We start from the raw sequence: 22,865 nt of genomic DNA, 5'->3' as shown, positions 1-22,865 counted from the left end.
TTCTCAAAGAAATTTAAGTAGCTAAAATAAATTTCTATGATGATCATCAATTAGTTAGCTACCATAGGTTAAACTGCACCGATGATGTAAGTAAATCCTTGCACTACCATTGAATAACTTAAATCCTAATTTGATATAGTAATTAAGTGCTATGAAGTCGAATTATTTTTACTAATTTAATTGTCTTAAATTTAAAAAATGTACGGCCATTCTTCTTTAAACGGCTAATAAATAAAATTATATCACATACACATAAACTAAATCGGAGAGAGAGTAATTGAATTTAACAGCAATAAATCATAATCCAAAATTGTCTACTATTAAATGACTACCTAGATAACAATAAATGGTGGAAAACTCAGTTACAAAATAATACTATTAATTCACTACTTAGATAACAATAAATGGTGGAAAACTCAGTTACAAAGTAATACTATTAAATGACGACTACCTAGAACTCTTCCAAATGCAAAACAAACATCAATTTAATGTCTAAACCATGAATAGAAGCATAGAGCTAGCAAGAAACAATGGCAATAACATGCTCATTGGTAACCATTTGGATGAATAAGCATTGCTTCTACTAGGAGTGATACCCGCAGAACCAGGAAAATAAGAAAAACCCTTTGGAGCAGGAGGAGGAGTTGTACTTTCCGGAGGAGTATTAGTATTAGTACCCCCGGGAGTCGCTGGCATAGCGATTTTGAAGTGAAATTTGAGTCCAGAAGCACAATGATCAGGAATGTCACACAAAAAGTAGTAATCACCCGGAGTCATGAGGGTGAGTGAGTCGCTGCCGGTGTAGAAGCTGGCAACTGGATCATGATCAGTGCAGGAGTCGAAGCTGGTCTTGTTCACTTGCCTCACGTTGTGCAGTTGTGGGTTGTAATTGAAAACTGCATGTTACACAAAGTATGTGTAAGTTAAGTCTTGAGGCCGAGTAATCTCAAATTAATTTACAATAACTGTTGAATTTATTAAATATCTATAGATACTAAGGAATTTTTAATGCAGTATTAAAAACGAAAAGAGAGGCAATTTAATACTAGAAAATAAAACTGAAATTAGTTAGGAACTTCATAGCTAATTCATCGTTAAATAATTCGTAGGTATCAGAATTTTTTGATAACCTGTCGCTAGACATCACTAAATAGGATTAGCAATAAGTTTTATTGTTTAACTACAAAAGTAGTGAAAGATCTTACCAAGGACATCATCGAGTTGAAAATTCTTGGAAGAAGCCCATTGTTCATAGTTATAGTTGAAAGTCCATCCAACAGAATCACCAACTTGATACACAACAGCCATGGTGGATCCCAAGGTAGCCATCATCACCACCAATAACACCATCATTGTTTTTCTGAAGAAAGCCATATATATAAATAATAAATAAATTTTAAATATATGCCAATGTTAATAATACTAACGATTTGAATGAATGAGCTCTGAGGTTCCGAACTAAGGCTTTTAAAGGCGTAGTTAATGGTCTCCTTGCCTTGCTAGGACTGGAGTTAACGTAACAGGCGTACTGTTTTTGGAAATTTATTTTCCAAATATAGTTTTGAAGTTCCACCGAAACTAAGGTAACTGAACTTACCATATATTGTTTTGAAGTTCTAATGAAACTTACCAATATACTAAATATATATTGCCACTAAAAACTAGACAAGAATCTCTAACAAGTATTTACCATGTATAGTTTTGATGTTCCAATGAAACTAAGGTATACTAAATATATTGCCAATAAAAAAGAGACAAGAATCTGTAACAAGTACTTACCATATTTGTTTTTTAAATTAACGGAGTGAAGCATATATGGTACGTGCCCGTGTTAAGTTTTTCTTTATACGTCAAAAGTCTCAATATGTTAAGAATTTTTTTTAAATTATCGCCGTTGATTAAAACAATTTCAAGGGTCAAAATACCCAAGTGCCCTAATACGCAATTTATATGAAAGAATTATGGCAAAAAAATCGATTAATTTTATGAGGAAAAAAGTAAGATTATAACTCAGTGTTTCTATGGATGAAAGAAGGTAACTAAACCTTTGGTAAGCTTTTAGTTTGGACAATTTCCCATTATATTCATCGATCTCCATGAGAAAAATTATGCTATGATGTAGATCTTTCTTTTCCTTGCTACATTTTTCCGTGGTGCTTAAGTAATTATTACTTTAATTCCACTACATTAATTTCCATAAATTGAGAAATATATTTCAAAATGACATAATCTGTTTCTATATGATTTTCGGGCGCTTATTTAATTGGGAAAAAACATAATTAGCCGCCCATTACAAATTCATCACACCCGGTTTAGCCCTAAACTTTTTTGACATAATTTCTGTATACGGTAAAAATCGGATATATGTTGAATCGGTAAGACCGGAGACCGAGGTAAGAAAGGGACAAGTATGTGCACGAAGACTTTCTTTCTGAACCGGAGGAGTGCTTGAACCGAAGAAAAGGAAGGGCATCATTTGGTCCGGCTTCTCCATAGCCGAGTTGGTCGTGGCCGTTGGTCCATTTGGTCGTGGCCGTTGGTCCGTTTGATCCGTTACACAATTGCCACGCGTCAATACCGTTCTGCCACATTGTACTGCCAATCGTACGGGTGTCAGACCGTACGACCAACCTTATCCATTTTAGGGTTTTTCTTTATTCTTTAGGGCCTTATGTTGTATGAAGCCTATGAGGCAAAACTATAAATAGGGGTTATTATCCTACTTTTAGGGGTTGGCTTCTCAGATCTAGAACATATTGCAATAGAAAAATACACAACATTCTACTACTTATTATCTGATTTTGGTCCGGATTCACAGTGTTCTTCTAAGATTTGTTCAATAAAGCAATATCATATATTATTTAATACACGCATTATTATAAGCCACCAATCATTATTCAGATTATTCATAGCTCATTTTAAACCATTTTCTCTCAATCAAGAATAGATTAAAGTTTAACCACATATCCTATACCTCACTAATAAATTTAATTGATTATTCAAATTTGGGGTAAACAGTTTGGCGCCCACCGTGGGGCTAGGATAATAGTGGTCTTTTATTTTACTCATCTCTTACCCGTCAGAATCGAAAAAATTCGTTCTCTGTGAAAACGGACCAAATGGCTAACAGTGGACAATCTGGTCACATCAACAACCTCAAAATCGTGGCCGAAAATAAAGACAGCGGGCCACGAGGATTACCAAACCCCGCTGACCCTAACCCCGTTAATTCAAGGGAGGGCCTCAACCGACAAAATACCGTGGACCAGGAGAATGCCGCCCAACCGGCCACTAACCCTTTAAATACTCACAATTCAATTACTTTGTCCCGGACACAGGGCTGGAAAGAACTGGATACCCCGAATGATAATATTGACTTACGTTTAATTTTTGAAATGTTGCAAGAACAGAGAGCGGCGATTGCCGAACAAGGAATCGCGATAGCCCAGTTGCAAAACGGAAGAGATAAAACGACCCCGGAGAAGGCGAAGGGTGTTGCTGAACCCAGAAGAGATGAGGCACGGATGGTTGAAAGCAATGGGTCCGGAGCTGGTTCATCCACTGAGGTTCTGAGAATGCTCGAAACATTGGCGAAGCGGGTAGACTCGACCGAAAAGAGGGTGGAAACATACAACTCTCGGGTGGATCAAATCCCGGGGCTCCACCTATTTTGAAAGGGCCGGATTCGAAGAGGTACATCCAAAGGCCTTTTCCTCCGAGTGCGGCTCCGAATTGATCCCGAAGAGGTTCAAAATGCCGGATATCCAGAAATATGACGGCACAACGGACCCTCACGAACACGTGACCACATACACCTGCGTTATAAAAGGCAATGATTTGGAAGAAGATGAAATCGAATCCGTGTTGCTGAAAAAGTTCGGGGAAACTCTGTCGAAAGGAGCATTGACTTGGTACGACCATCTGCCCGAGCATTCAATCACTTCTTTTGAAATGCTCGCCGATGCGTTCGTAAAAGCACACGCCGGAGCCAAAAAGGTGCAGGCTCCGAAGGCGGATATTTTTCGTATAGCCCAAAGAGATGATGAGTTACTGCGTGAATTTGTCAACCGATTCCAAAGGGAACGAATGGAGCTCCCCCCCCCCCCCCCCCCCCCCGGTTTCGGAGGAATGGGCTGCACAAGCTTTCACAAAGGGGCTCAATGTTCGGAGCTCGACGGCTTCGTTCAAATTGAAGGAAAGCTTGCTGGAATACGAGGCTGTGACATGGGCAGATGTCCATAACCGATACGAGTCGAAGATTCAGGTGGAGGATGACCAACTTGAGCTTCCCCGGGGCCAGTAAATATGAACAAAAGTTTTGAGAGACCAAGGAAAAATTACAAACCGGAGGCCAGATTATCGAGGGAAAGGTATCAGCCATATTCTCATTCGGAAAAACCAAGCTTCAGGTCGGAGAAATCCAGGGTTAGCCTGAGCCATTTCTCCGATCGAGGTGATAAACGGGTCGAGCGCCCGTCGAACAGTCGAGGTCTCTCATTCAGGAGTGATGCCGGAAGCTCTGCCGCCAACAAGGAATCGCCGAGGATATCGGAGTACAACTTCAACGTCAACACCTCGTACCTCGTCTCGGCTATTGGCCGTATCCCGGATGTAAGATGGTTGAGACCTCTAAGGTCGGACCCGGGTCAACGGGACCCGAAAATGATGTGTGAATATCATGGAACCCATGGACATAGAACTGAGGATTGTCGCCAGTTAAGAGATGAGATAGCCTGGTTACTGAAGAATGGCTATCTCCGAGAATTCCTGAGTGATCGAGCCAAAGGTCACTACAAGGAAAGGGAGACTCATAAATGGGCCGAGCCAGTAGAACCCCAGCATATAATTAACATGATAATCGGGGGCACTGATACCCCACGAGGGCCGGTGATGAAACGAACCAAGGTAACAAATCTTTTAAAAATAGGCTCTATCCGAGAGGTAAAGTACCCGGACTGGCTAGCTAACGTAGTAGTGGTGCCGAAGAAAGGTAATTAATTTCGAATGTGTATTAATTATAAGGATCTAAACAAATCATACCTGAAGGATTCATTTCTGTTGCCTCACATCGATAGAATGATCGATGCGACGGTCGGGCATGAGATGTTAAGTTTTCTCAATGCCTACTCTGGGTATAACCAAATTCGGATGCACCCGGAGGATCAAGAGAAAACATCCTTTATTACCTGATATGGGACTTACTGTTATAATGTCATGTCTTTTGGATTAAAAAATGCCGGTGCAATTTACCAACGCCTACTTAATGGGATGTTCGAAGAAAAAATAGGGAAAACAATAGAAGTTTATATTGACGACATGGTGGTCATGAGATGTAAAGCATTTGCAGGAAACCTTCGATATACTCCGCAAGTATAACATGAAGCTCAACCCGGAAAAATGTGCCTTCGGTGTCCGGTGTCAAACTAGGGGATTGAAATTAACCTGGACAAGATCAAGGCCATCAAGGATATCGAGGTAGTGAATAACGTCAAAGGAGTGCAGAGGCTCACCGGAAGGATAGCGGCGCTGAGTCGCTTCATATCGAGGTCCTCGGACAAGAGTCACCGCTTCTTCTCCTTACTGAGGAAGAAGAACGAATTTGTTTGGACACTGGAGTGTCAAACAGCTTTGCAAGAATTAAAAAGATACTTGTCCAGCCCACCGCTGTTGCACACACCAAAAGCGGACGAGCAGCTTTTTCTCTACCTTGCTGTTTCCGAGGTAGCGGTAAGTGGCGTTTTGGTCTGAGAAGAATCAGGTACGCAATTCCCTATTTATTATGTAAGTAGAACTTTAGGGGATGCGGAGACCCGTTATCCCCACTTGGAAAAATTGGCATTGGCATTGGTAAGCGCTTCTAGAAAACTCAAGCCCTACTTTCAATGCCATCCAATATGTGTAGTGACTACTTACCCCCTAAAAAACATCATGCACAAACCAGAATTATCTGGTAGACTAACTAAATGGGTCATAGAAATTAGCAGATATGATATCGAATACAAACCACAGACGGCCATCAAGTCCAGATCTTGGTCGATTTTGTGGCGGATTTCACCCCAGCTATGGTACCCGAGGTTGAGAAAGAACTTCTGTTGACCTCGGGGAAAGCCTCAGGTATTTGGTCGCTACACACGGATGGAGCCTCGAACCTCAATGGTTCCGGGCTAGGAATCGTCCTTAGAACCCCGACCGGGAATGCTGTTCGACAATCCATTAGAACTGTTAAATTGACTAACAATGAAGCCGAGTATGAGGCTATGATTGCAGGTTTGGAATTAGCCCGGAGTATGGGGGCCGAAATAATCAAGGCGAAGTGCAATTCGCTCTTGGTCGTAAACCAGGTGAACGGCGTCTTCGAGGTCAAGGACGAATGGATGCAGAGGTATCTACATCGGTTTAAAGAATGGACCATGTAGCATATACCGAGGGAGCAGAACAGTGAAGCCGATGCATTGGCGAATTTGGGATCTTCGGTCGAAGGGGAAGAAATCAACCCCGGGACTACGGTGCACTTGTTGAATACGGCGATAGAAAACGGGCATGCTGAAATAAACACAATGGGTTTAACTTGGGATTGGCCCAACAAGTACATCGATTACTTGCGTGATGGAAAGCTCCCGAATGACCCAAAAGAATCACGGTCATTAAGGACCAAAGCTGCGCTTTTCTTCTTGGTAGACGGCCAATTGTATCGACGGTCTTTCTTCGGACCCCTAGCCAAGTGTTTGGGTCCCGGAGAAACGGAGTATGTTATGAGAGAGGTGCACGAAGGAACCTGCGGCAACCACTCCGGTGCTAAAGCTCTAGTCCGAATGATTATCAGGGCCGGTTATTATTAGAACCGGATGGAAGAAGATTCAAAGAATTTTGTCCGGAAATGTGACAGATGTCAGAGACATGCGCCGATGATTCATCAGCCCGGAGAGTTGCTACATTCGGTGGTGTCACCGTGGCCTTTCATGAAGTGGGGAATGGACATTGTTGGTCCATTGCCATGGGCACCAGGTAAAGCCCGATTTATTTTGTTTATGACTGACTATTTCTCCTAATGGGTGGAAGCACAGGCCTTCGAAAAAATTAGAGAAAAGGAGGTCATTGACTTCATATGGGACCACATCATTTGTCGTTTCGGCATCCCCGCCGAGATAACATGTGATAACGGTCCCCAGTTCGTGGGCGGCAAAGACAACGATTTCCTCGAAGGGTTGAAGATCAAGAAAATTGTATCAACTCCATATCACCCGTGTGCGAACGGACAGGCGGAATCCACGAACAAGACAATAATCCAAAATCTGAGGAAAAGACTTGAAGCATCAAAGCATCACTGGAGGGAAATATTATCGGAGATATTGTAGGCTTACAGAACCACATCGAAATCAAGCACGGGAGAAACTCCTTTCTCGTTGGTCTATGGGGCCGAAGCCCTTATTCCCATCGAAGTTGGTGAACCGACTCTCCGGTTCCGCTATACCACCGAGCAGTCAAACGAGGAGGCCATGGTCGTAAAACTCGACCTCACGGATGAACTTTCCGAAAACGCGTTGGTCCGTATTGCAGCCCAGAAACAGAGAATGGAAAGGTACTACAATCAGAGAGCCAATTTTTGGCATTTCCAAGTTGGGGACTTGGTGCTTCGGAAAGTTACCTTGAACACCAAGAATCCCAACGAAGGAAAACTGGGTCCGAACTGGGAAGGACCGTACAAGATAACCGAGATAACGGGCAAATGATCGTACCAGTTGGAATCCATGGACGGGCAACGGTTGCGCAATAACTGGAATGTGGCTCATCTGAAAAGATACTACTGCTAAGGTATGGACTCCCCGTGTTTTTCTATTAACCTTTCTTTTTTGCAGGAAGTCAAGTACCGGATAAAGTTAGAATCTAGGTCTGAAATCACGTGTTGCACTCTTTTCCTTAGTACGGTTTTGTCCCAAAATGGATTTTCCGACAAGGTTTTTAATGAGGCAACAAGTACAACGTGTTACTCGACGAAGACAAGGACAAACGCTAGGAAACTCGGGGTCACACCCTACGAACGGGGACTTAATAGCGCTTACCCGATCTTGCAGCTCGGATTAGCGCTAGGGGACTATTATACCCACTTCGAAGTTTACCCCAGTTAGCAGAAATCGAAGGAGCTCAACAAAACAAAATCGGATATTAGGTTTCAATGTAAGGACCAAATGATCAGAATGAATAGTATCCACTCAGTATTTGCTACGGCAAAGCCAAGAATCGAACCTTCCGCATTAGGTTTCGATGTAAGGACCAAACGATCAGAATGAATCGTGTCCATTTAGGAAAAATTCTCATATCTTGTACAAATACTTGCAAAATAAAAATCATTGAAAGTTCGGATAACGATATCTCGGATGTCTTCTTGTTAAAACACTCTACCCCGATCGTCGTATTTCGACATTACTTCATTCATATACCCTATTCCGGGCACTACGGTCGAAATTCGACAAAGGCAACAAGACCATAGTGAACCGAACCAAAATCGTTAATCCCTCAAACGGGGACTGTTACATAAAAATTTAGCTAAGGTTGAGATTCAGGTGTCCGAAAAATACCGGCCCTAAAAAATAGCCGAAAAATACCAGCCCTAAAAATGCCCATCGTGATTCGGAGACGTCTGAATTCACAAAGCATAAGATAAGTCCCACGGGAAAAAACTCCATAAAATTCCCGAACGAAATGTACCGGATGAAGAGAAAAGCCGATATTCAGGCACAGTAAAAAATAATGACTCCTTAAAACGGACCGACAATTCGTGCAGAAGTCATAACGAACATTCAAACAAAGTAAAGAATCAAGAAAAATGCATGTTCTATTTATACAAAATATTTTACATCGGAGACTCCTACAAAGGCAAAAAAATAAAAGGCTAAGTACAGGCCCTAATCTATCCGGTATGGCTGGATTCGGAGTGTTCGGACACTGTCCGCTCGGAGTCGTCGGGTCAGCCCCGAGGGCACCCTTAGCCTCTTCCTCAACTCTTTTAGCCTCGAGTATCAGGGCCGGAAGATCCGCAAAGCCATGCTCGACTTGCTCAAGGGTGATACTCCGAGACTTCCACTTTTCATACTCAGCAGCAATAGTAGCCTAAGCCTCGGCGGCCTCCACACTCTTTAGAGCTTTTCCAAATCGGCTTCTGCCTGGGCTAACTTTGCCACCCTTACGTCCAATCTTCTTCGAGGACCTTCTGCATTTGAATGTACGACTCGAGCTCGGCCTTGAGAGAGTCATTAGCATCAACCGTCTCCGCAAGCTCGGTTTTTAGGTCATCACATAGCTGGGCCCTCTTCTCCGCCTTCTCCTCAAACACCCTCATACGCTCTTCGTACCGGGCACTCTCAGATTCGAGAAGCCGATTCCTCTCGGCCATGCTCGTAGCATCGGACTTGGCAGAGTCCAGCTCCTCCCGGAGTTGAGAGATGGTGGTTTCGAGCTCACCAAGCCTCGAGGAAAGACGGGTGTTGTCTCGGCTTAGGCCGATCTTGTCCGCTTCGAGACACCGGTTGTATTCGACCATCTCGGCCAGCTCACCCTTTAATTGACGATTTTCGGCCTTTGTTGCATCGAGCTCGGTTTGGAGGTTGGAAAGAGTAACTGCTCGGTTCAACTCGTCCTCCTTCACCCGCAGAAGGTGCAGATATTTCTCCGTTTCTCGGCCTTGAGCATCCAGTTAGCCCTTGAGATCGTCCACCTCTTGCTGGGCACGGACGAAGGCTTCGTTAACGAGCAGCACACTCTAAAAAATGAAGCAAGTTAAACACTTGAATTAACGAGATAAAAATTCTCAATGAAATCATGCAAGGATGGCTGATAAACTTACTCGATTGCCCGCATGCATACCCTCGTTAATGAGGCACTGCCAAGGGACTCCGTTCATATTTCGTTTGTCCGAGTGCGAGACAAGGGGTCTCAGGTAGCTTGCCACACCCACCGGGCGAGAAAGAAAGCTGTAATCCTCGGGAACGGTGATCGTAGCTGATCTTGTCCTCTTCGGTTCCACACTTGGGGCCAGAAAGGTGCGCACCAAGCAATCCCTGGCACCGGACTCGGTGGTCCGACTAGCCGCCCTCGTGGCCCGAGGGATCGGGAGATGTCTGAATCCAGCAACTTCGCCGGTAGCGGGAGGAGTGTCCGAGAACATGTCATCAAATTCATCCGGTCTTGAGGCCGGAGTTGGAGAACTCGGAGGGACTTCAGCAGCTTCGGCAAAGGCAGGGATCTCCGAAGTTGCGGCACTCTCGTAGTGGGGCAGCGGATCAACATCCGTGGGGACTTCGGTCTCGGGGACCGGCTCCGGCAGCAGGTGCCTCCCCGGATCTTCTTGTCCTTTGCAAAGGGGTTTCTTCGGAAGAAGCATCACCTGAAATATAAACAAATTCAATCGACCTTAAAGGAGCCAGGTAATGAATTTCTTCCCCACCTGTGCGTAATGCCGGAGCCGAAGGTCCTTCCCCGGCTGAAGGAAACGGTGACACGGTGATACCCTCCTCCGGAATGGGAGCCACGGAAGGGTCCACACTGATCCTCCGAACGAGGAGCTCGGGCTCAGTTTTATCCCTTAAAGTCCTAGCGACGCTCCTCGCCCTCTTCTTCGATTTTTGCCCTTTGTCCGAGGGCCTTTTTCTTTTGGCGGCGGCAGCAAGGATACGAGATGCACCCGCTGAATCGAACTCGGGTGCCGACGTTGCTGGTTCAGCCGCTGACTCCGGCCTGGGATCCACCGAGCCCTTAGGTAAACCTGAAAATCGAAGATGTTACAAAAGGGTAGGTGATGCAATGAATACGGATATAAGCAAAGTATTACCGTGGTTCTGGGCGACCTATCGGCCACGTGACAGGTGTCCCCACGTCCGATCATCATGGGCATGTTGGCTGAGGAGAGCAGTAACCCAATCGTTGAGATTCTGGACAACCGGATGAATCCAACCCATAGCTAATATAAATAAGAAGACAAGTAGTGAGAAGGTGGAAGAACTGAAGTTCGACAAAACATACAAAAGAAATTATTAAGAGTTCAGACTTACGACTAGTATTCCACCTTTCCGGAAAAGGCATGTAGTTGTCCGGAATAATGTCCGAGGTCCACACCGGGACATATCGCTCCAACCAGCCCCGGTCTCTATCTTCGTCCATTTTTGAGAAAAATGGATTCCGGCTACGCTTTGCGAGTTTTATTACACCACCTTGGAACAACCTCGGGGAGTATAACCGTATTAAGTGAGCCAGCGTGAATTCCTTTTCTGTATTATTGGCCAACAGCCGGAGGCAGGCCACGGTCCTCCAAACAATCGGACCAATCTGTGCCAAGGTTACGTTGTAAGTCCGGCACATGTCTAAGATGACCGGATCGACCGGGGGTCGAGCTTAAGGGTGAAAGGGTAAGTATAAATGTATAAGAAGCCTTCTCGATGGTCGTTGACTGATTCGCCTGGCTCGGGGGAAAAAACTTGAACTGAACGGGTGTCCCATCCACAATCAGCCCGGACTAAGTCGAGTTTTCCCTCGGTAATGGATGAGGAATATCGTCTCACATCAAACCCTCTATCGAATACCGGAGAAGGTTTTTCAACCTCAAAATCTTTGTTGAAATTAGGTTTGGCCGGCACAATGTCCGAAGCAGTAGGCTCGAAGGTGATTTTTGCCTTAGGCGGTGAAGTTGGCTCGGTTCCGTGAGAAGAAACCGAGGGAACATCATGGGAAGTGGTTTCGGTGTTGGCAGACATTTGAAAATATGGAAAAGAGAGATTGGGTGAATTCGAAAAGGAAGTTAAAAAGTGGATTAGGGGAACAGTTAGAATTCAAAAATGGTCAAGAACAAGAGGAAGAAGCAACAACACACTCAACAAAAATGGTTAGATGAAGAAGTTGGCAAAGTTATTTCTGTTCGCATAATGTCAGTAATGAATCAACGAGAAATATAGAATGAAAGGTGATTAGAAGAAACGAAATGAGGAGGTGAAATGAAGAACTGAAGATGATGAAATAGAATGGATCGTAAAATGAAAAAGTGAAGTGGAAGAAGACGTTATATAGATACGGGATGGAGGCAGTTGCAGATCCCAGCCAACCGGGGAGTGCCACGTGTCCCATAATTAATGAGAAGCGACTTGAAACGACGTGCGTTACGGCGGTTGTCAGAGCTGGCCGTCCGGTGCGAGACACGTGGCTGATGACAGACGGGATGTGACGCAACTGTTCCCGCCAAAATGAAAAGATAAGAACGAGCATTCGGAACCACCAGTTTTTTATTGATCCACTTCCCGTTACTTCGATAAAACTACGGTCCGGGAAGTGTGGGGACTATCTGTATACGGTAAAAATCGGATATATGTTGAATCGGTAAGACCAGAGACCAAGGGAAGAAAGGGACAAGTATGTGCACGAAGACTTTCTTTCTGAACCGGAGGAGTGCTTGAACCGAAGAAAAGGAATGGCATCATTTGGTCCGGCTTCTCCATAGCCGAGTTGCTCGTGGCCGTTGGTCCGTTTGATCCGTTACACAATTGCCACGCGTCAATACCGTTCTGCCACATTGTACTGCCAATCGTACGGGTGTCAGACCGTACGACCAACCTTATCCATTTTAGGGTTTTTCTTTATTCTTTAGGGCCTTATGTTGTATTCAGCCCATGAGGCAAAACTATAAATAGGGGTCATTATCCTACTTTTAGGGGTTGGCTTCTCAAATCTAGAACATATTGTAATAGCAAAATACACAACATTCTACTACTTATTATCTGATTTTGGTCCGGATTCACAGTGTTCTTCTCAGATTTGTTCAATAAAGCAATATCATATATTATTTAATACACGCATTATTATAAGCCACCAATCATTATTCAGATTATTCATAGCTCATTTTAAACCATTTTCTCTCAATCAAGAATAGATTAAAGTTTAACCACATATCCTATACCTCACTCATAAATTTAATTGATTATCCAAATTTGGGGTAAACAATTTCAATAATATACATTCTAACATAAAATATTAAATCCACATAGCCTTATTTTTAATATAATCAGCATAGCCAATTTTTTTTTTTTTTTGCAACAGTGTTTATACACACGATATACAACATTATACACTATCGTAGACAATGTATCAACCTTGTATAAAAGAGTATAATAATGTATAAAATGGTCATTTTCGGGTAATATTAAAAATATGGGCCACTTTGGATAAATATTTTCTCCAAATGGACATAGAGTGTTATTTATAGCTTAAGTAATATACAATCCTACATAAAATATTACATCCACATAGCCATATTTTTAATTTACATGCGCATAGCCAACTTTTTGCAACAATGTTTATACACACGATATACAATATTATACAACGTTATACACGTACCGTAGACATTGTATCACTCTTGTATGAAAGTGTATAATAATGTATAAGAGGTGTTGAAAGAAAAGTTAAAAATTTCAAAGTGTACAAATTGGGCCATTTCGGGTGAGATTAGAATATGGGTCATTTCGAGTAAATATTTTCTCCAAATAAACATAAGAGTATAGGTTCCCAACTTTTTTTACACCTTGTAGCCTCCCTTTTCTATCTCATCCCTAACAAGTCTCACTCCTCACGAAAACGAAACTAATACATCCTTTATCTAATGTGAAGCCCCATGAGTTTTTCGACGTTAATTCGGGCCAATTAAAATTTTAATGACATGCTTGAAGTAAAACTGAAGTGTATCCGGACCCACACAAGAGTGTTATTGTCATGACTCATGAGAATGCGGGAACATATCTTTGGGATTGGTCGGGAGGTTATTGAAGTGGTAAAGTGATCAAATGAGGCTAGAAAATAAAGTTAGAAATGTTAATAGAAAATAATGTTCAAGACAATGAATGACCTGACTTTGAAAGGATATATCCCCAATTTATAAACAATTTTGCAAATATTCCTTAATAAACATTCGTAACTCTTCAAGTCTAATTTCAAACGGCTCGAACCGTTCGTTAATTCAAATTAGGTACAAAAGATTATGACCTTTTTATCAAAAAGTAACAGAATTATCTCTACGCACGCAATGGGCCGGTGCATCTCTTGGTTATAAAATCACAATTTTGGGCAAAACACTCATTTTAAAAGGAGAAGGGTTCTTGTGCTAGGAGAGGCAATTTTGGAATCTAACATCCTTTTTATATACAAATCATTGTATTTCTTCATCAAATCTTCAAGAGTTCAAAATTCACAAGGTTGTGATTTTCAAGATTTGACTTCAAAGAGGTAATCCCATCACTTGAAACCCATATACATGATATATTATATTATGGGTTGATATTTTGTGAATTTTATTTAAGTTGTACTGAGGTATATTATGAACCCTATAATCGGATGATTCTTGAGTTAAAAGAACATTGAAGAAGACGATGAATAGAATCCCTTGAATGGAAAATGAGTTAAATATTATTCTTGATAATCTTGATAGCTTAGTGGTCAAAGAGTATTGAATTAAGCATGACTTGTGAAAAAAATGATGTTTCTAATTGATATAAGGCCAATAGTCCATTATATGAACTCGAAGTGAGTTGAGCTAGATTTCGTAGAGCGCAAATTAATGGGCATCAATTATCATTCCAAATTTTCTCCTCAACTCACCCTTGTACCATATCCTCTAACAGCTTGAGAACCACACGCCTAGAAGGTTATGAAGCACCCCAAGCTAGTGGTGGTGCTGCAGTAATAGCCAGAGGTTGACTGACAGGAAATCTTGCTTGTGGAACAACTTTAAAGCCTGGGACAAAACCTCTGAATATGCCCAAACTAACCACACTCATAAAAAGCTCTGGAAATACCTCACTATTGACGTGGCTGCTGAGACTGCCCATGAGAAACCATAGGAGCGTTGTGTGCACCATATCTAGTCGTGCATCTAAGACGTTTGCAAAGCTAAAAGTATGGGCCTAGATGGGCCTCTAACAGCGAAACCTCTCCATCCAGATGAGGAACCAGTAAAATCATCAGAATTGTGGGGTCTCTTGCCCTCTCGCTCAGAGGCGGATCTAGAATTTAAACTCTTGGAGTTCAACTTTTTAAATTTTTTAGCATTGAACCATTATATTTCTAAAGTTATGAGTTCATATCTACTATTTATTATAAATTTAGTAAATTTTTACATATAAATTTGTACACCACATCAAAAGTTTGAGGTTTAATAGAACCCCAAATTATAATGCTCCATCAGCCCCTGCTCTCGCTCCCCCAACACCCCCTGCCTCCGCTCTCTCTCTCTCTCTCTCTCTCTCTCTTTCTTTCCTGCCTACAGACCGCCTTGTTCTATTTGACCGTATCAACAACCTGCATGTAAGGACTACCAGCCCGAACCTCCCATGACAGATTTTACTCTATAGCCATACCCAAGACCATTGATAAACTTTCTTCACCTCCTCCTCAATCAGTAGCAAGATTGCAGCATAATGGGACAATTCTGTTAACTTCATCTAATACTCTTTCATAATTATGGTACCTTGGCAAAGCTGCTCAAACTTTCTGCGCAAATCACCCCGTAGACTAGCAGAAATGAATCTCTTCAAGAATATCTGCTCGAACTGATTCTAAGTGAAAGGAGGTAAGCCAACTAATATCTCGCTCTTGTATAATCTCCACAATTGTGTCGCCTTCCCATTAAACTGAAAGGTAGTGAACTCAACCCTATAGCTCTCCAGCAAACCCATAGTAAATAGCTCATCATTGCAATCCAGGAAATCTTGAATGGCTATCATAGTCCATTAGTCATTAAAAAGAGAAGATTCATCTTCTGGAATCAAAACAGCATGTCATGCTCATCCCCAGTCATAGGATCCTGAATCACTAGTGGAGGAACTGTAATAGGCTCTGGTAAAATAACAGGTAGTGCCATAGCAGGCTAAACTCCAATTATCTGAAACATGGGTGCATCTTAGTGCATTGGAGTATGGAGAGTCTATGCTCTTACTCCACCCTGAGACTATGAACCAGCTGCAACTACAAGTGTCCTCACAACAAAAGTCTCTAACAAACCCAAGATACAGACCAAAGCATATCTTGAAGTAAGAGTGTAACGACAAAACCTTTTGATGCCTCAGCTGGTATCGGAAGTACCTCTCGAATAATGGGCGGATGACCTGATACAACTCTAGCATGTCACTGAGTAGAGCAGGTGTCCTGGCTCTAGTCTGAGCCACAGCGCAAGCCCTGGTCTGAGTACCAGCCCGTCCTTTTGGCCTACCCCTATCTCTGGTAGTGACAGAAACATTCAGTACTATGCCTCGTGCTCTCGCTGCACATGTTCATGTCCTCACCATTTGTGAGTGAATACAAAAGAAAGATTCAAACTTTAAGCTAAAACAATATCGTACAATAGGAATAGAAAAATTGGAAATTTTTCCTAATTAAATATCACTGTAGCCTCTCAAAGTTAAGATAGATATCTCTGTATCGTTCTGTAGGACTTTTCTAGACACTGCTCATGACTTGTAATACCTAGGAACCTAGTGCTCTAATTTGCAAGACTTAGGAACCTAGTGCTCTAATATCATGTTCTCACGATCCAAATCCCTTAGCTTTGATGCCACCCGATTATCCTATGTCTGGCAAACCGAGGCATACGCCGACCCGAAATTCATTAAGCGGAAAAAAAAAGTATTAAACTATAACAGATGAAAATGTTATTATGAAAATAAAGTCAAAATACAATGCCCAAGCAAAAACTCCAAAATACCCTAAGGACTAGCTATGTTGGTTATGAGCAAGCTAGGAATGGAAAATACATCTGAGTCTGAAAAAAGAATACATAATATGACTGATTGAAAGTACATTAAACTGAAATAAAACAGACATCATGTCCACTACAAGGCAAGGAAAACGGCTCACCACTAAAGCTGGATCCTCGAATTGAAACTCAGGGACTCCACTAGTACTAGGATCTGAACCTGAACAAAAATGTGCAAAAATATAATATGAGTACGTCAACATATACACAGTAAGTATCATAGAACGCTCCCAACAGAGTAGGGGGAGTGTTACTAAAAGACAACCATTACCTTTAACCTATGCGGTATATTAGATAAAAGAGAAAAGGAAATAAATGAGAGATGTAAGCATTTAATCAACATTTAATATCATTTCGACAGTTATTGTAGTTAAAGTATGGACGGATAGACATGTCCAATGCAGATTATCAATTAGAAAGAAATAATAGTCAAGAAATGCAGTAAAGATTGGATCTTTATCAATAGAAACCAATTTTTTTACTCAGTTGGTCAACTCTTTCACAACGAGTGTGCTCACTGCAAGGGAAGCACCAAGTGGGTGACTCATGGGGTACAAATACATATCCACACATGCATCGATCATATAAATGATCTCACGGACTCAATATTTTCCACATATCACTTTCAAAACAGGACTCAAAAGTCCCCATATCTCTATATCAAACTGGACTCACATGATCCCATCACTGTATCAAAATCATACTCACATGGTCCCCATTACAGTATCAACATCGGACTTACATAGTCCAAAATTTTCATTTCAGAGTTGCACAATATTATCACATTACAAATAAGGAGAAAAGGTAAATTATGTTTTTTTCGTCTATAAATAGTGCAAATTTATCGACAAGGTATATATTATGCTCATGTCATAGATACACAACTAGGAGAAACAACACCACATTTAAGAAATTCAAGTAAACCCCTTTAAGTACCCCATAGTCACATATATGCTTGTCACGACACATATATGCTATCCCCCGTATTACAAAGCATGCATATCACATTAAGTTTAGGAAAATGCTTCTATTGAGGACAAAGTCTTCACTTACCTAGAATCAAGTGAACTTTCAACCTCTCATGACTGTCTAACCATGCTGAAACGCGTCCAGATAGCTCAACACTAGAAAAAATAATATTCAACAACATCAATCGAACCTAAAGAGACAATTCCTATAGGTTAATATGCAGTCTAGGTCAAACTCAATAAAACTCGACAAAGTCAACTCTCAAAAAGTCAACCTCGAGCCCCATGGTCAAACTACAAAATAAATTTGTGAGTAGCAGAGCAAGATATTTGTGAGAGATACCCGCAACTATTTGAGGCCTTAGGTACACTATTAGACTCGATCAAGGATGAACGATAGTTAAACTAGGGGAAAATCTAACAACTCAACAACTCTTTTTGAGTGCTTATGCTTTAAAGTGTGTTTTGAGATTGTATATAAGTCAACAATAGCATTTGGTGCTTGTTCAAATGGTTTTGAATGGGAGCCGAGGGGCTTAGATGAGTTTCGGCACCTTTGCATCAGTTTGAAAACTTGTAGATTTTCGCTAGTGCAGCCTTCAACATGATCATGAAGGCTACCATGATCACGAACGTTAAGAGATAGGGGAGCATTGACGGAGTACAAGCCTTCTGTGTGTCGTGTAGACTTGGCAGCGATCGCAATGAAATAATTATCTCTATGCCACGATCACGCTCTAAGTGTCATGATCGCCGAGAAGGATTTATAGCTATATATTGAGCAGTTACGAATTTCAGTAGCCATTGTCGGACTTTTTAGTAGGAAGCGCTTGAACTACGGATTCTAGAAGGTGGGGATTCAAGCTATAAATTAAGGTATTGATTTTTCTCACTAGCCTTGAAGTTATACTTAGTTTTATAAGATTTGAACCATAAAATATAAATTTCAAGAGAAATTGGGTATTTTGCCCAAGCCGTAAAATAGGAAATTTGGACCTTTCTACTAGAATGAAATCAAAATGAGATTGTGATTATAAATTCCTATTTGCATAGCTAATGATTAACACATTCATGAAATTTATTTTGATTTTGACTAATTGGCCCGAGGGTTAACTTTTGAGGTTAATGAGCATTAACTTTGTCTTTTTAAATGTCCTAAAATTATAGAAATAATTGTCCTAGATCAATTTGGACCTGTTATTTATTATTTTGAATGGATTGAATCCGTTGGAAATTTTTTGAGTAGTTTTGAGCACTTCAAGTGAAGAGTTTGTCATTTTTTACAAGGCGAGTTAGTGATCTTGTTGGGTCTTTTAGACTCACAATTACTGCATTGTGTGGGTACTGTTGAAGGTGATCCAGCTGCCAAACATTGATTCTAGCTAGTGTCAATCTTACCAACTGAGGTGAGCCACCCCTAGTCTTGGAGGCCATTCCAGCCCTTCTATCATTTTCTATTTACTATTATTTTTTTATGTTGAGTTGTGTCTCATATTGTGTACTCAGATATTAGTAGCTTCATGACTTTGTTTATATTTATGTTGTTGTCTCAATTATAGTTCAGACCTTAAATAAAGTTTTGATGATTGATAAAATATGTATCAATAGACAATCAAGTACAAGGAAGATTTGAAGGAAGAAGGAGAAGAACCAAATCTCCAAAAGGTACTAGTGAATCAGTCACAACATGAGAGGAACTACTTAGAGAAACTAGTCCTTAGAAGAACTAGAGACTATCGAAGAGTTGTTTCGTGCAGACTTGGAGAATTGGAAGTTTTGTTTCATTCCTATTCGACAAAGAACTAGAGTCCAAATTATAAAAAGATTACAATAAGTTGAACACATGGAATTAGCTTGGAAATAGGAGAAGAAAATGGTATGCGCTTAAACAAGGAAAGAAGGAAATCCATATCAAATAAGGATTGATTTTAGTACAACTTGAAACAAAGTCTTAGGTGGATTCAAAGAATTGAAGGAGGCATACACTCATATAAATATAGCACATCAAAAAGCTTTCGAGCTTGACTACAACCAAAGAGAGAGAGAGATCTAAAGTGAATTGAGAATCAACACCAGAGTCTCGAAGGAGCCAACTAGAGCAGCAACAAAAACCCTGTTCCTATTAAGACTTGTCATTCAGTTCTTGAGTTGTAATAGTTAGGTTAATAGAGTTGCTCCATCTATTACTTTTCTTAGTAATTGTAATAGGTGTTTATCGAGTTGTAAGGGGCTTCTTTGGCGTGGTGGAGTCATTGAATAGAGAGTAGAGAGAGCCAACAGTTTGGAACTATTGAGGAAGAGAGAGTTGGGGTAGAGATTGTTTGGAACAATTCCTTATGTGTACAAGTCGTTGTAACCTTAAACAAGTTGCTCAAGTTTTAGTAGAAAGTTGGGCAAATTCCTACGAAGGTAGGTCGCGTGGTTTATCCTCCCTTGAGCAAGGAGTTTTCCACACTAAATACTTGTATTGATTTTTTTTCCGCACTTTACCTCCTTGCGTAGTTTCTCAAAGAACCTGATTCTTTGAGTGCGTAGGTAGCAGCCGATTTAACACATGGTTTTATGGGACGTTTAACTGTTCAGTTGTATCTTCGTTTCCCCACTTATCTTTATTCCAATAAAACTTAGTATTATTATTATCTTATTTATTTTACCGTTGATAGCATATTTTGCATAGTGGGTTCACTTAACATGTAGTGTCTCGTTGGGTGTCCTATCACGGCTTAATTATCAAATTTGGGTCGTTACAGTTGATTGACTTAAGTACTAAGGTGAAGTTTGACATAAAGTACTAAGGTGAAGTATCAGTCGGAAAAAAAACCTTACCCACACTCGACCTGTCATGCTTTCGTCAAAGCGATTAATATGTAATACAAAGCGATTAATATGTAATATGTGTCCTCCTCTCACTTAATGCTTAATTAGTGTATTATATTTCCTACCTCAATTCATCACTTACCATGGTAAATTACTGTGGAGAAACTCAACCACGAAATTTAATTATATTCCAAAGCAAAATTATATAAAAGGAATCTAATACTGGGAAAAAATTCCTTCTTTTTTTGTAAGTCACAAGCATGAGGCGATATTTTCCATCATAGATATCGTTCTCTTAGCTACTGTTAAATTTTATTTATTGGAAAATTGAAAGCAGAGAAGAGTGGGCTAGTTAGTCACGGACAAGTTGACTGATCCTTTGGATTTCTCCATGTTAATATGATTTCATCGGCCTATATAATATTACTACATTCTATCAAGAGAGAACGTTATTTTTCAAATCAAAGAGAGATCAATTTTGAGGCTTTCAAACGCATCCAAGTAATTGGTATCCAATTGAAAGATATTAAAGTATATATTCCCGGGAGCCATGTGAGATGAAAGTGACTATTTGAAATGAAAAAAGAGGTGAGGAATTCTCTTACAGTCTGAGAATTGACCAGAAAGCTAATCATATGCTAAATCTCAATAATTGAACACGATTACTAGTGCTAGAATAAGAAAGGATTGACCACTAGATTAAAGGTATGACAATTGTTAAAGGATTGACCACTAGATTAAAGGTATGACAATTGTTTAATACACTTTCAAGGTCTATCATATCTCAAGTGTTATTCATTAAGAGTATAAAAGAATTACTGATCGTACTTATATGTTCAAAGATTATTTAGAAAACGTTCTCGGTAAAAAAAACCTGAACAAAAGATTCCATGAAATTAAATTGGGATCTAAGAGATGGCAAGAATTGTTCATCTCTTCTTTATCTCTCAGACTTTATGAAATTTGTATGAAGCACTGTATATATGTGTGTGTGATATGAAACACTGTAACTTGATCTTTTTGTGCTGCAACAGCTAAAAGAAATTAAAAATGAAATAGAATGCATAACAATTCACAACGTATTCTAAAGAAGTATTTAACAAATTATTTGTAGTCGTCACCAACTGTATTGCATTTCTCTGGTTGGTTATACTCCCTCCTTCTTAGGAGTCAAACAATTATTTCTTTGATTAAGATTTTTAAATTATTTTTTAAAAAATATTTGAATCATTATTTATGTTGATTTGTAGTACTTTTCGTGCGGTTTTCAAATATGTAATGTCACACTCCTACGAGGAGTATGACGGGCTCCGACCCGTAGGCCGGGAACCACCTGACTTATCCGTTACATTGAACATTATAAACCATAACTCAAAGAACACCTGCACGCAGAAAAGGCCCAACGTAGGAATATCCGATCATCCAGCACATATGTACATAGGCGGACCGACAAGGTCGCCACAACATAACGTATATCATAAAGCCGGCAAGGCTAACAGTAAAGTATCAAGAGCTCAAAATAAGGCCGACAAGGCCACCAGTATGTTATACGATAATATGAACCGGTGGAGCTATAAAACATCTAATTGTGCACACACGTCTACGAGCCTCTACATAGAATACAAATGATCATAAAAACAATACCAAATAGACTGCAACTCCGAAGTAAGTGGAGTGCTCCTGAGAATCCGCTAATGGAACACCTACGGGTCTGATCCGTCTCCCTGCCTACCTGCGGGCATGAGCGCAGTGTCCACAAGAAGGGACATCAGTACGAATAATGTACTGAGTATGTAAGGCATGAGTAACAACATAATATAGATATGAAAGGTAACATGGAATAAGAGAGATAACCTGTACATCTGGATGCCTCATAAGGCGGATGTCATGCATGCTTAGCCTTCAAAAAAAGTATTTTTATACATATATATAGTACCATGCCCGGCCATTAAGGCTCGGTGTCATATATATATAGTATCATGCCCGGCCATTAAGGCTCGGTGTCATATATATATAGTATCATGCCCGAACATTAAGACTCGGTGTTATCATCATTAGCCCGCGTCCGAGGCGATATCATAACATGCCCACTGCAGTGGTGTGCACATCCGTGCCATGCCCGGCCGACTATAGTGCGGGGCGGTGTGAGAAAATACATACAATATATATATATATATATATATATATATATATATATATATAAAGCATGCATTAGAGCCCAATCAAAAGCCACAATTATATCAGAGTGACGTAAGGTTGGTAGCCTCCAATTATATTATGGATCAATCATCATCGTT

The 22,865-nt window shown here is 40.7% G+C and overlaps 1 protein-coding gene and 1 long non-coding RNA gene across 4 annotated transcripts in view; one reads left to right on the top strand and one right to left on the bottom strand.

Moving 5' to 3' along the window:
* Window positions 1-492: 492 nt before the first annotated feature.
* LOC132628595 (mavicyanin-like) lies at window positions 493-1,350 on the bottom strand. Its single transcript, XM_060344363.1, has 2 exons — window positions 1,206-1,350; window positions 493-896 (listed from the first exon to the last, which is right to left on the bottom strand). Exons 1-2 carry the CDS (start codon window positions 1,348-1,350, stop codon window positions 493-495), a joined length of 549 nt encoding a protein of 182 aa, XP_060200346.1.
* A 12,503-nt stretch (window positions 1,351-13,853) lies between these two features.
* Window positions 13,854-22,865, top strand: part of LOC132626532 (uncharacterized) — a 47,588-nt gene continuing 38,576 nt past the window's right edge. For all 3 annotated transcript variants that reach the window (XR_009577375.1, XR_009577374.1, XR_009577373.1), the window contains exon 1: window positions 13,854-14,259. This is a non-coding gene — a long non-coding RNA (uncharacterized LOC132626532). The remainder of the gene's footprint in view (window positions 14,260-22,865) is intronic.

This window comes from Lycium barbarum, chromosome 2 (genome assembly GCF_019175385.1).
Source record: "Lycium barbarum isolate Lr01 chromosome 2, ASM1917538v2, whole genome shotgun sequence".
Lineage (NCBI taxonomy): Eukaryota > Viridiplantae > Streptophyta > Magnoliopsida > Solanales > Solanaceae > Lycium > Lycium barbarum.
Note: the sequence above shows the minus strand (reverse complement) of the source record. Positions and strands in the feature narration are given on the sequence as shown.

What these genes read in the sequence shown, in the direction of transcription:
- LOC132628595 (XM_060344363.1), bottom strand. Translation starts at nt 1,350, where the DNA reads ATGGTGTTATTGGTGGTGATGATGGCTACCTTGGGATCCACCATGGCT. An exon ending in TCAACTCGATGATGTCCTTG is followed by an intron (nt 897 to 1,205) that starts GTAAGATCTTTC and finishes TGTAACATGCAG; the next exon opens with TTTTCAATTACAACCCACAA.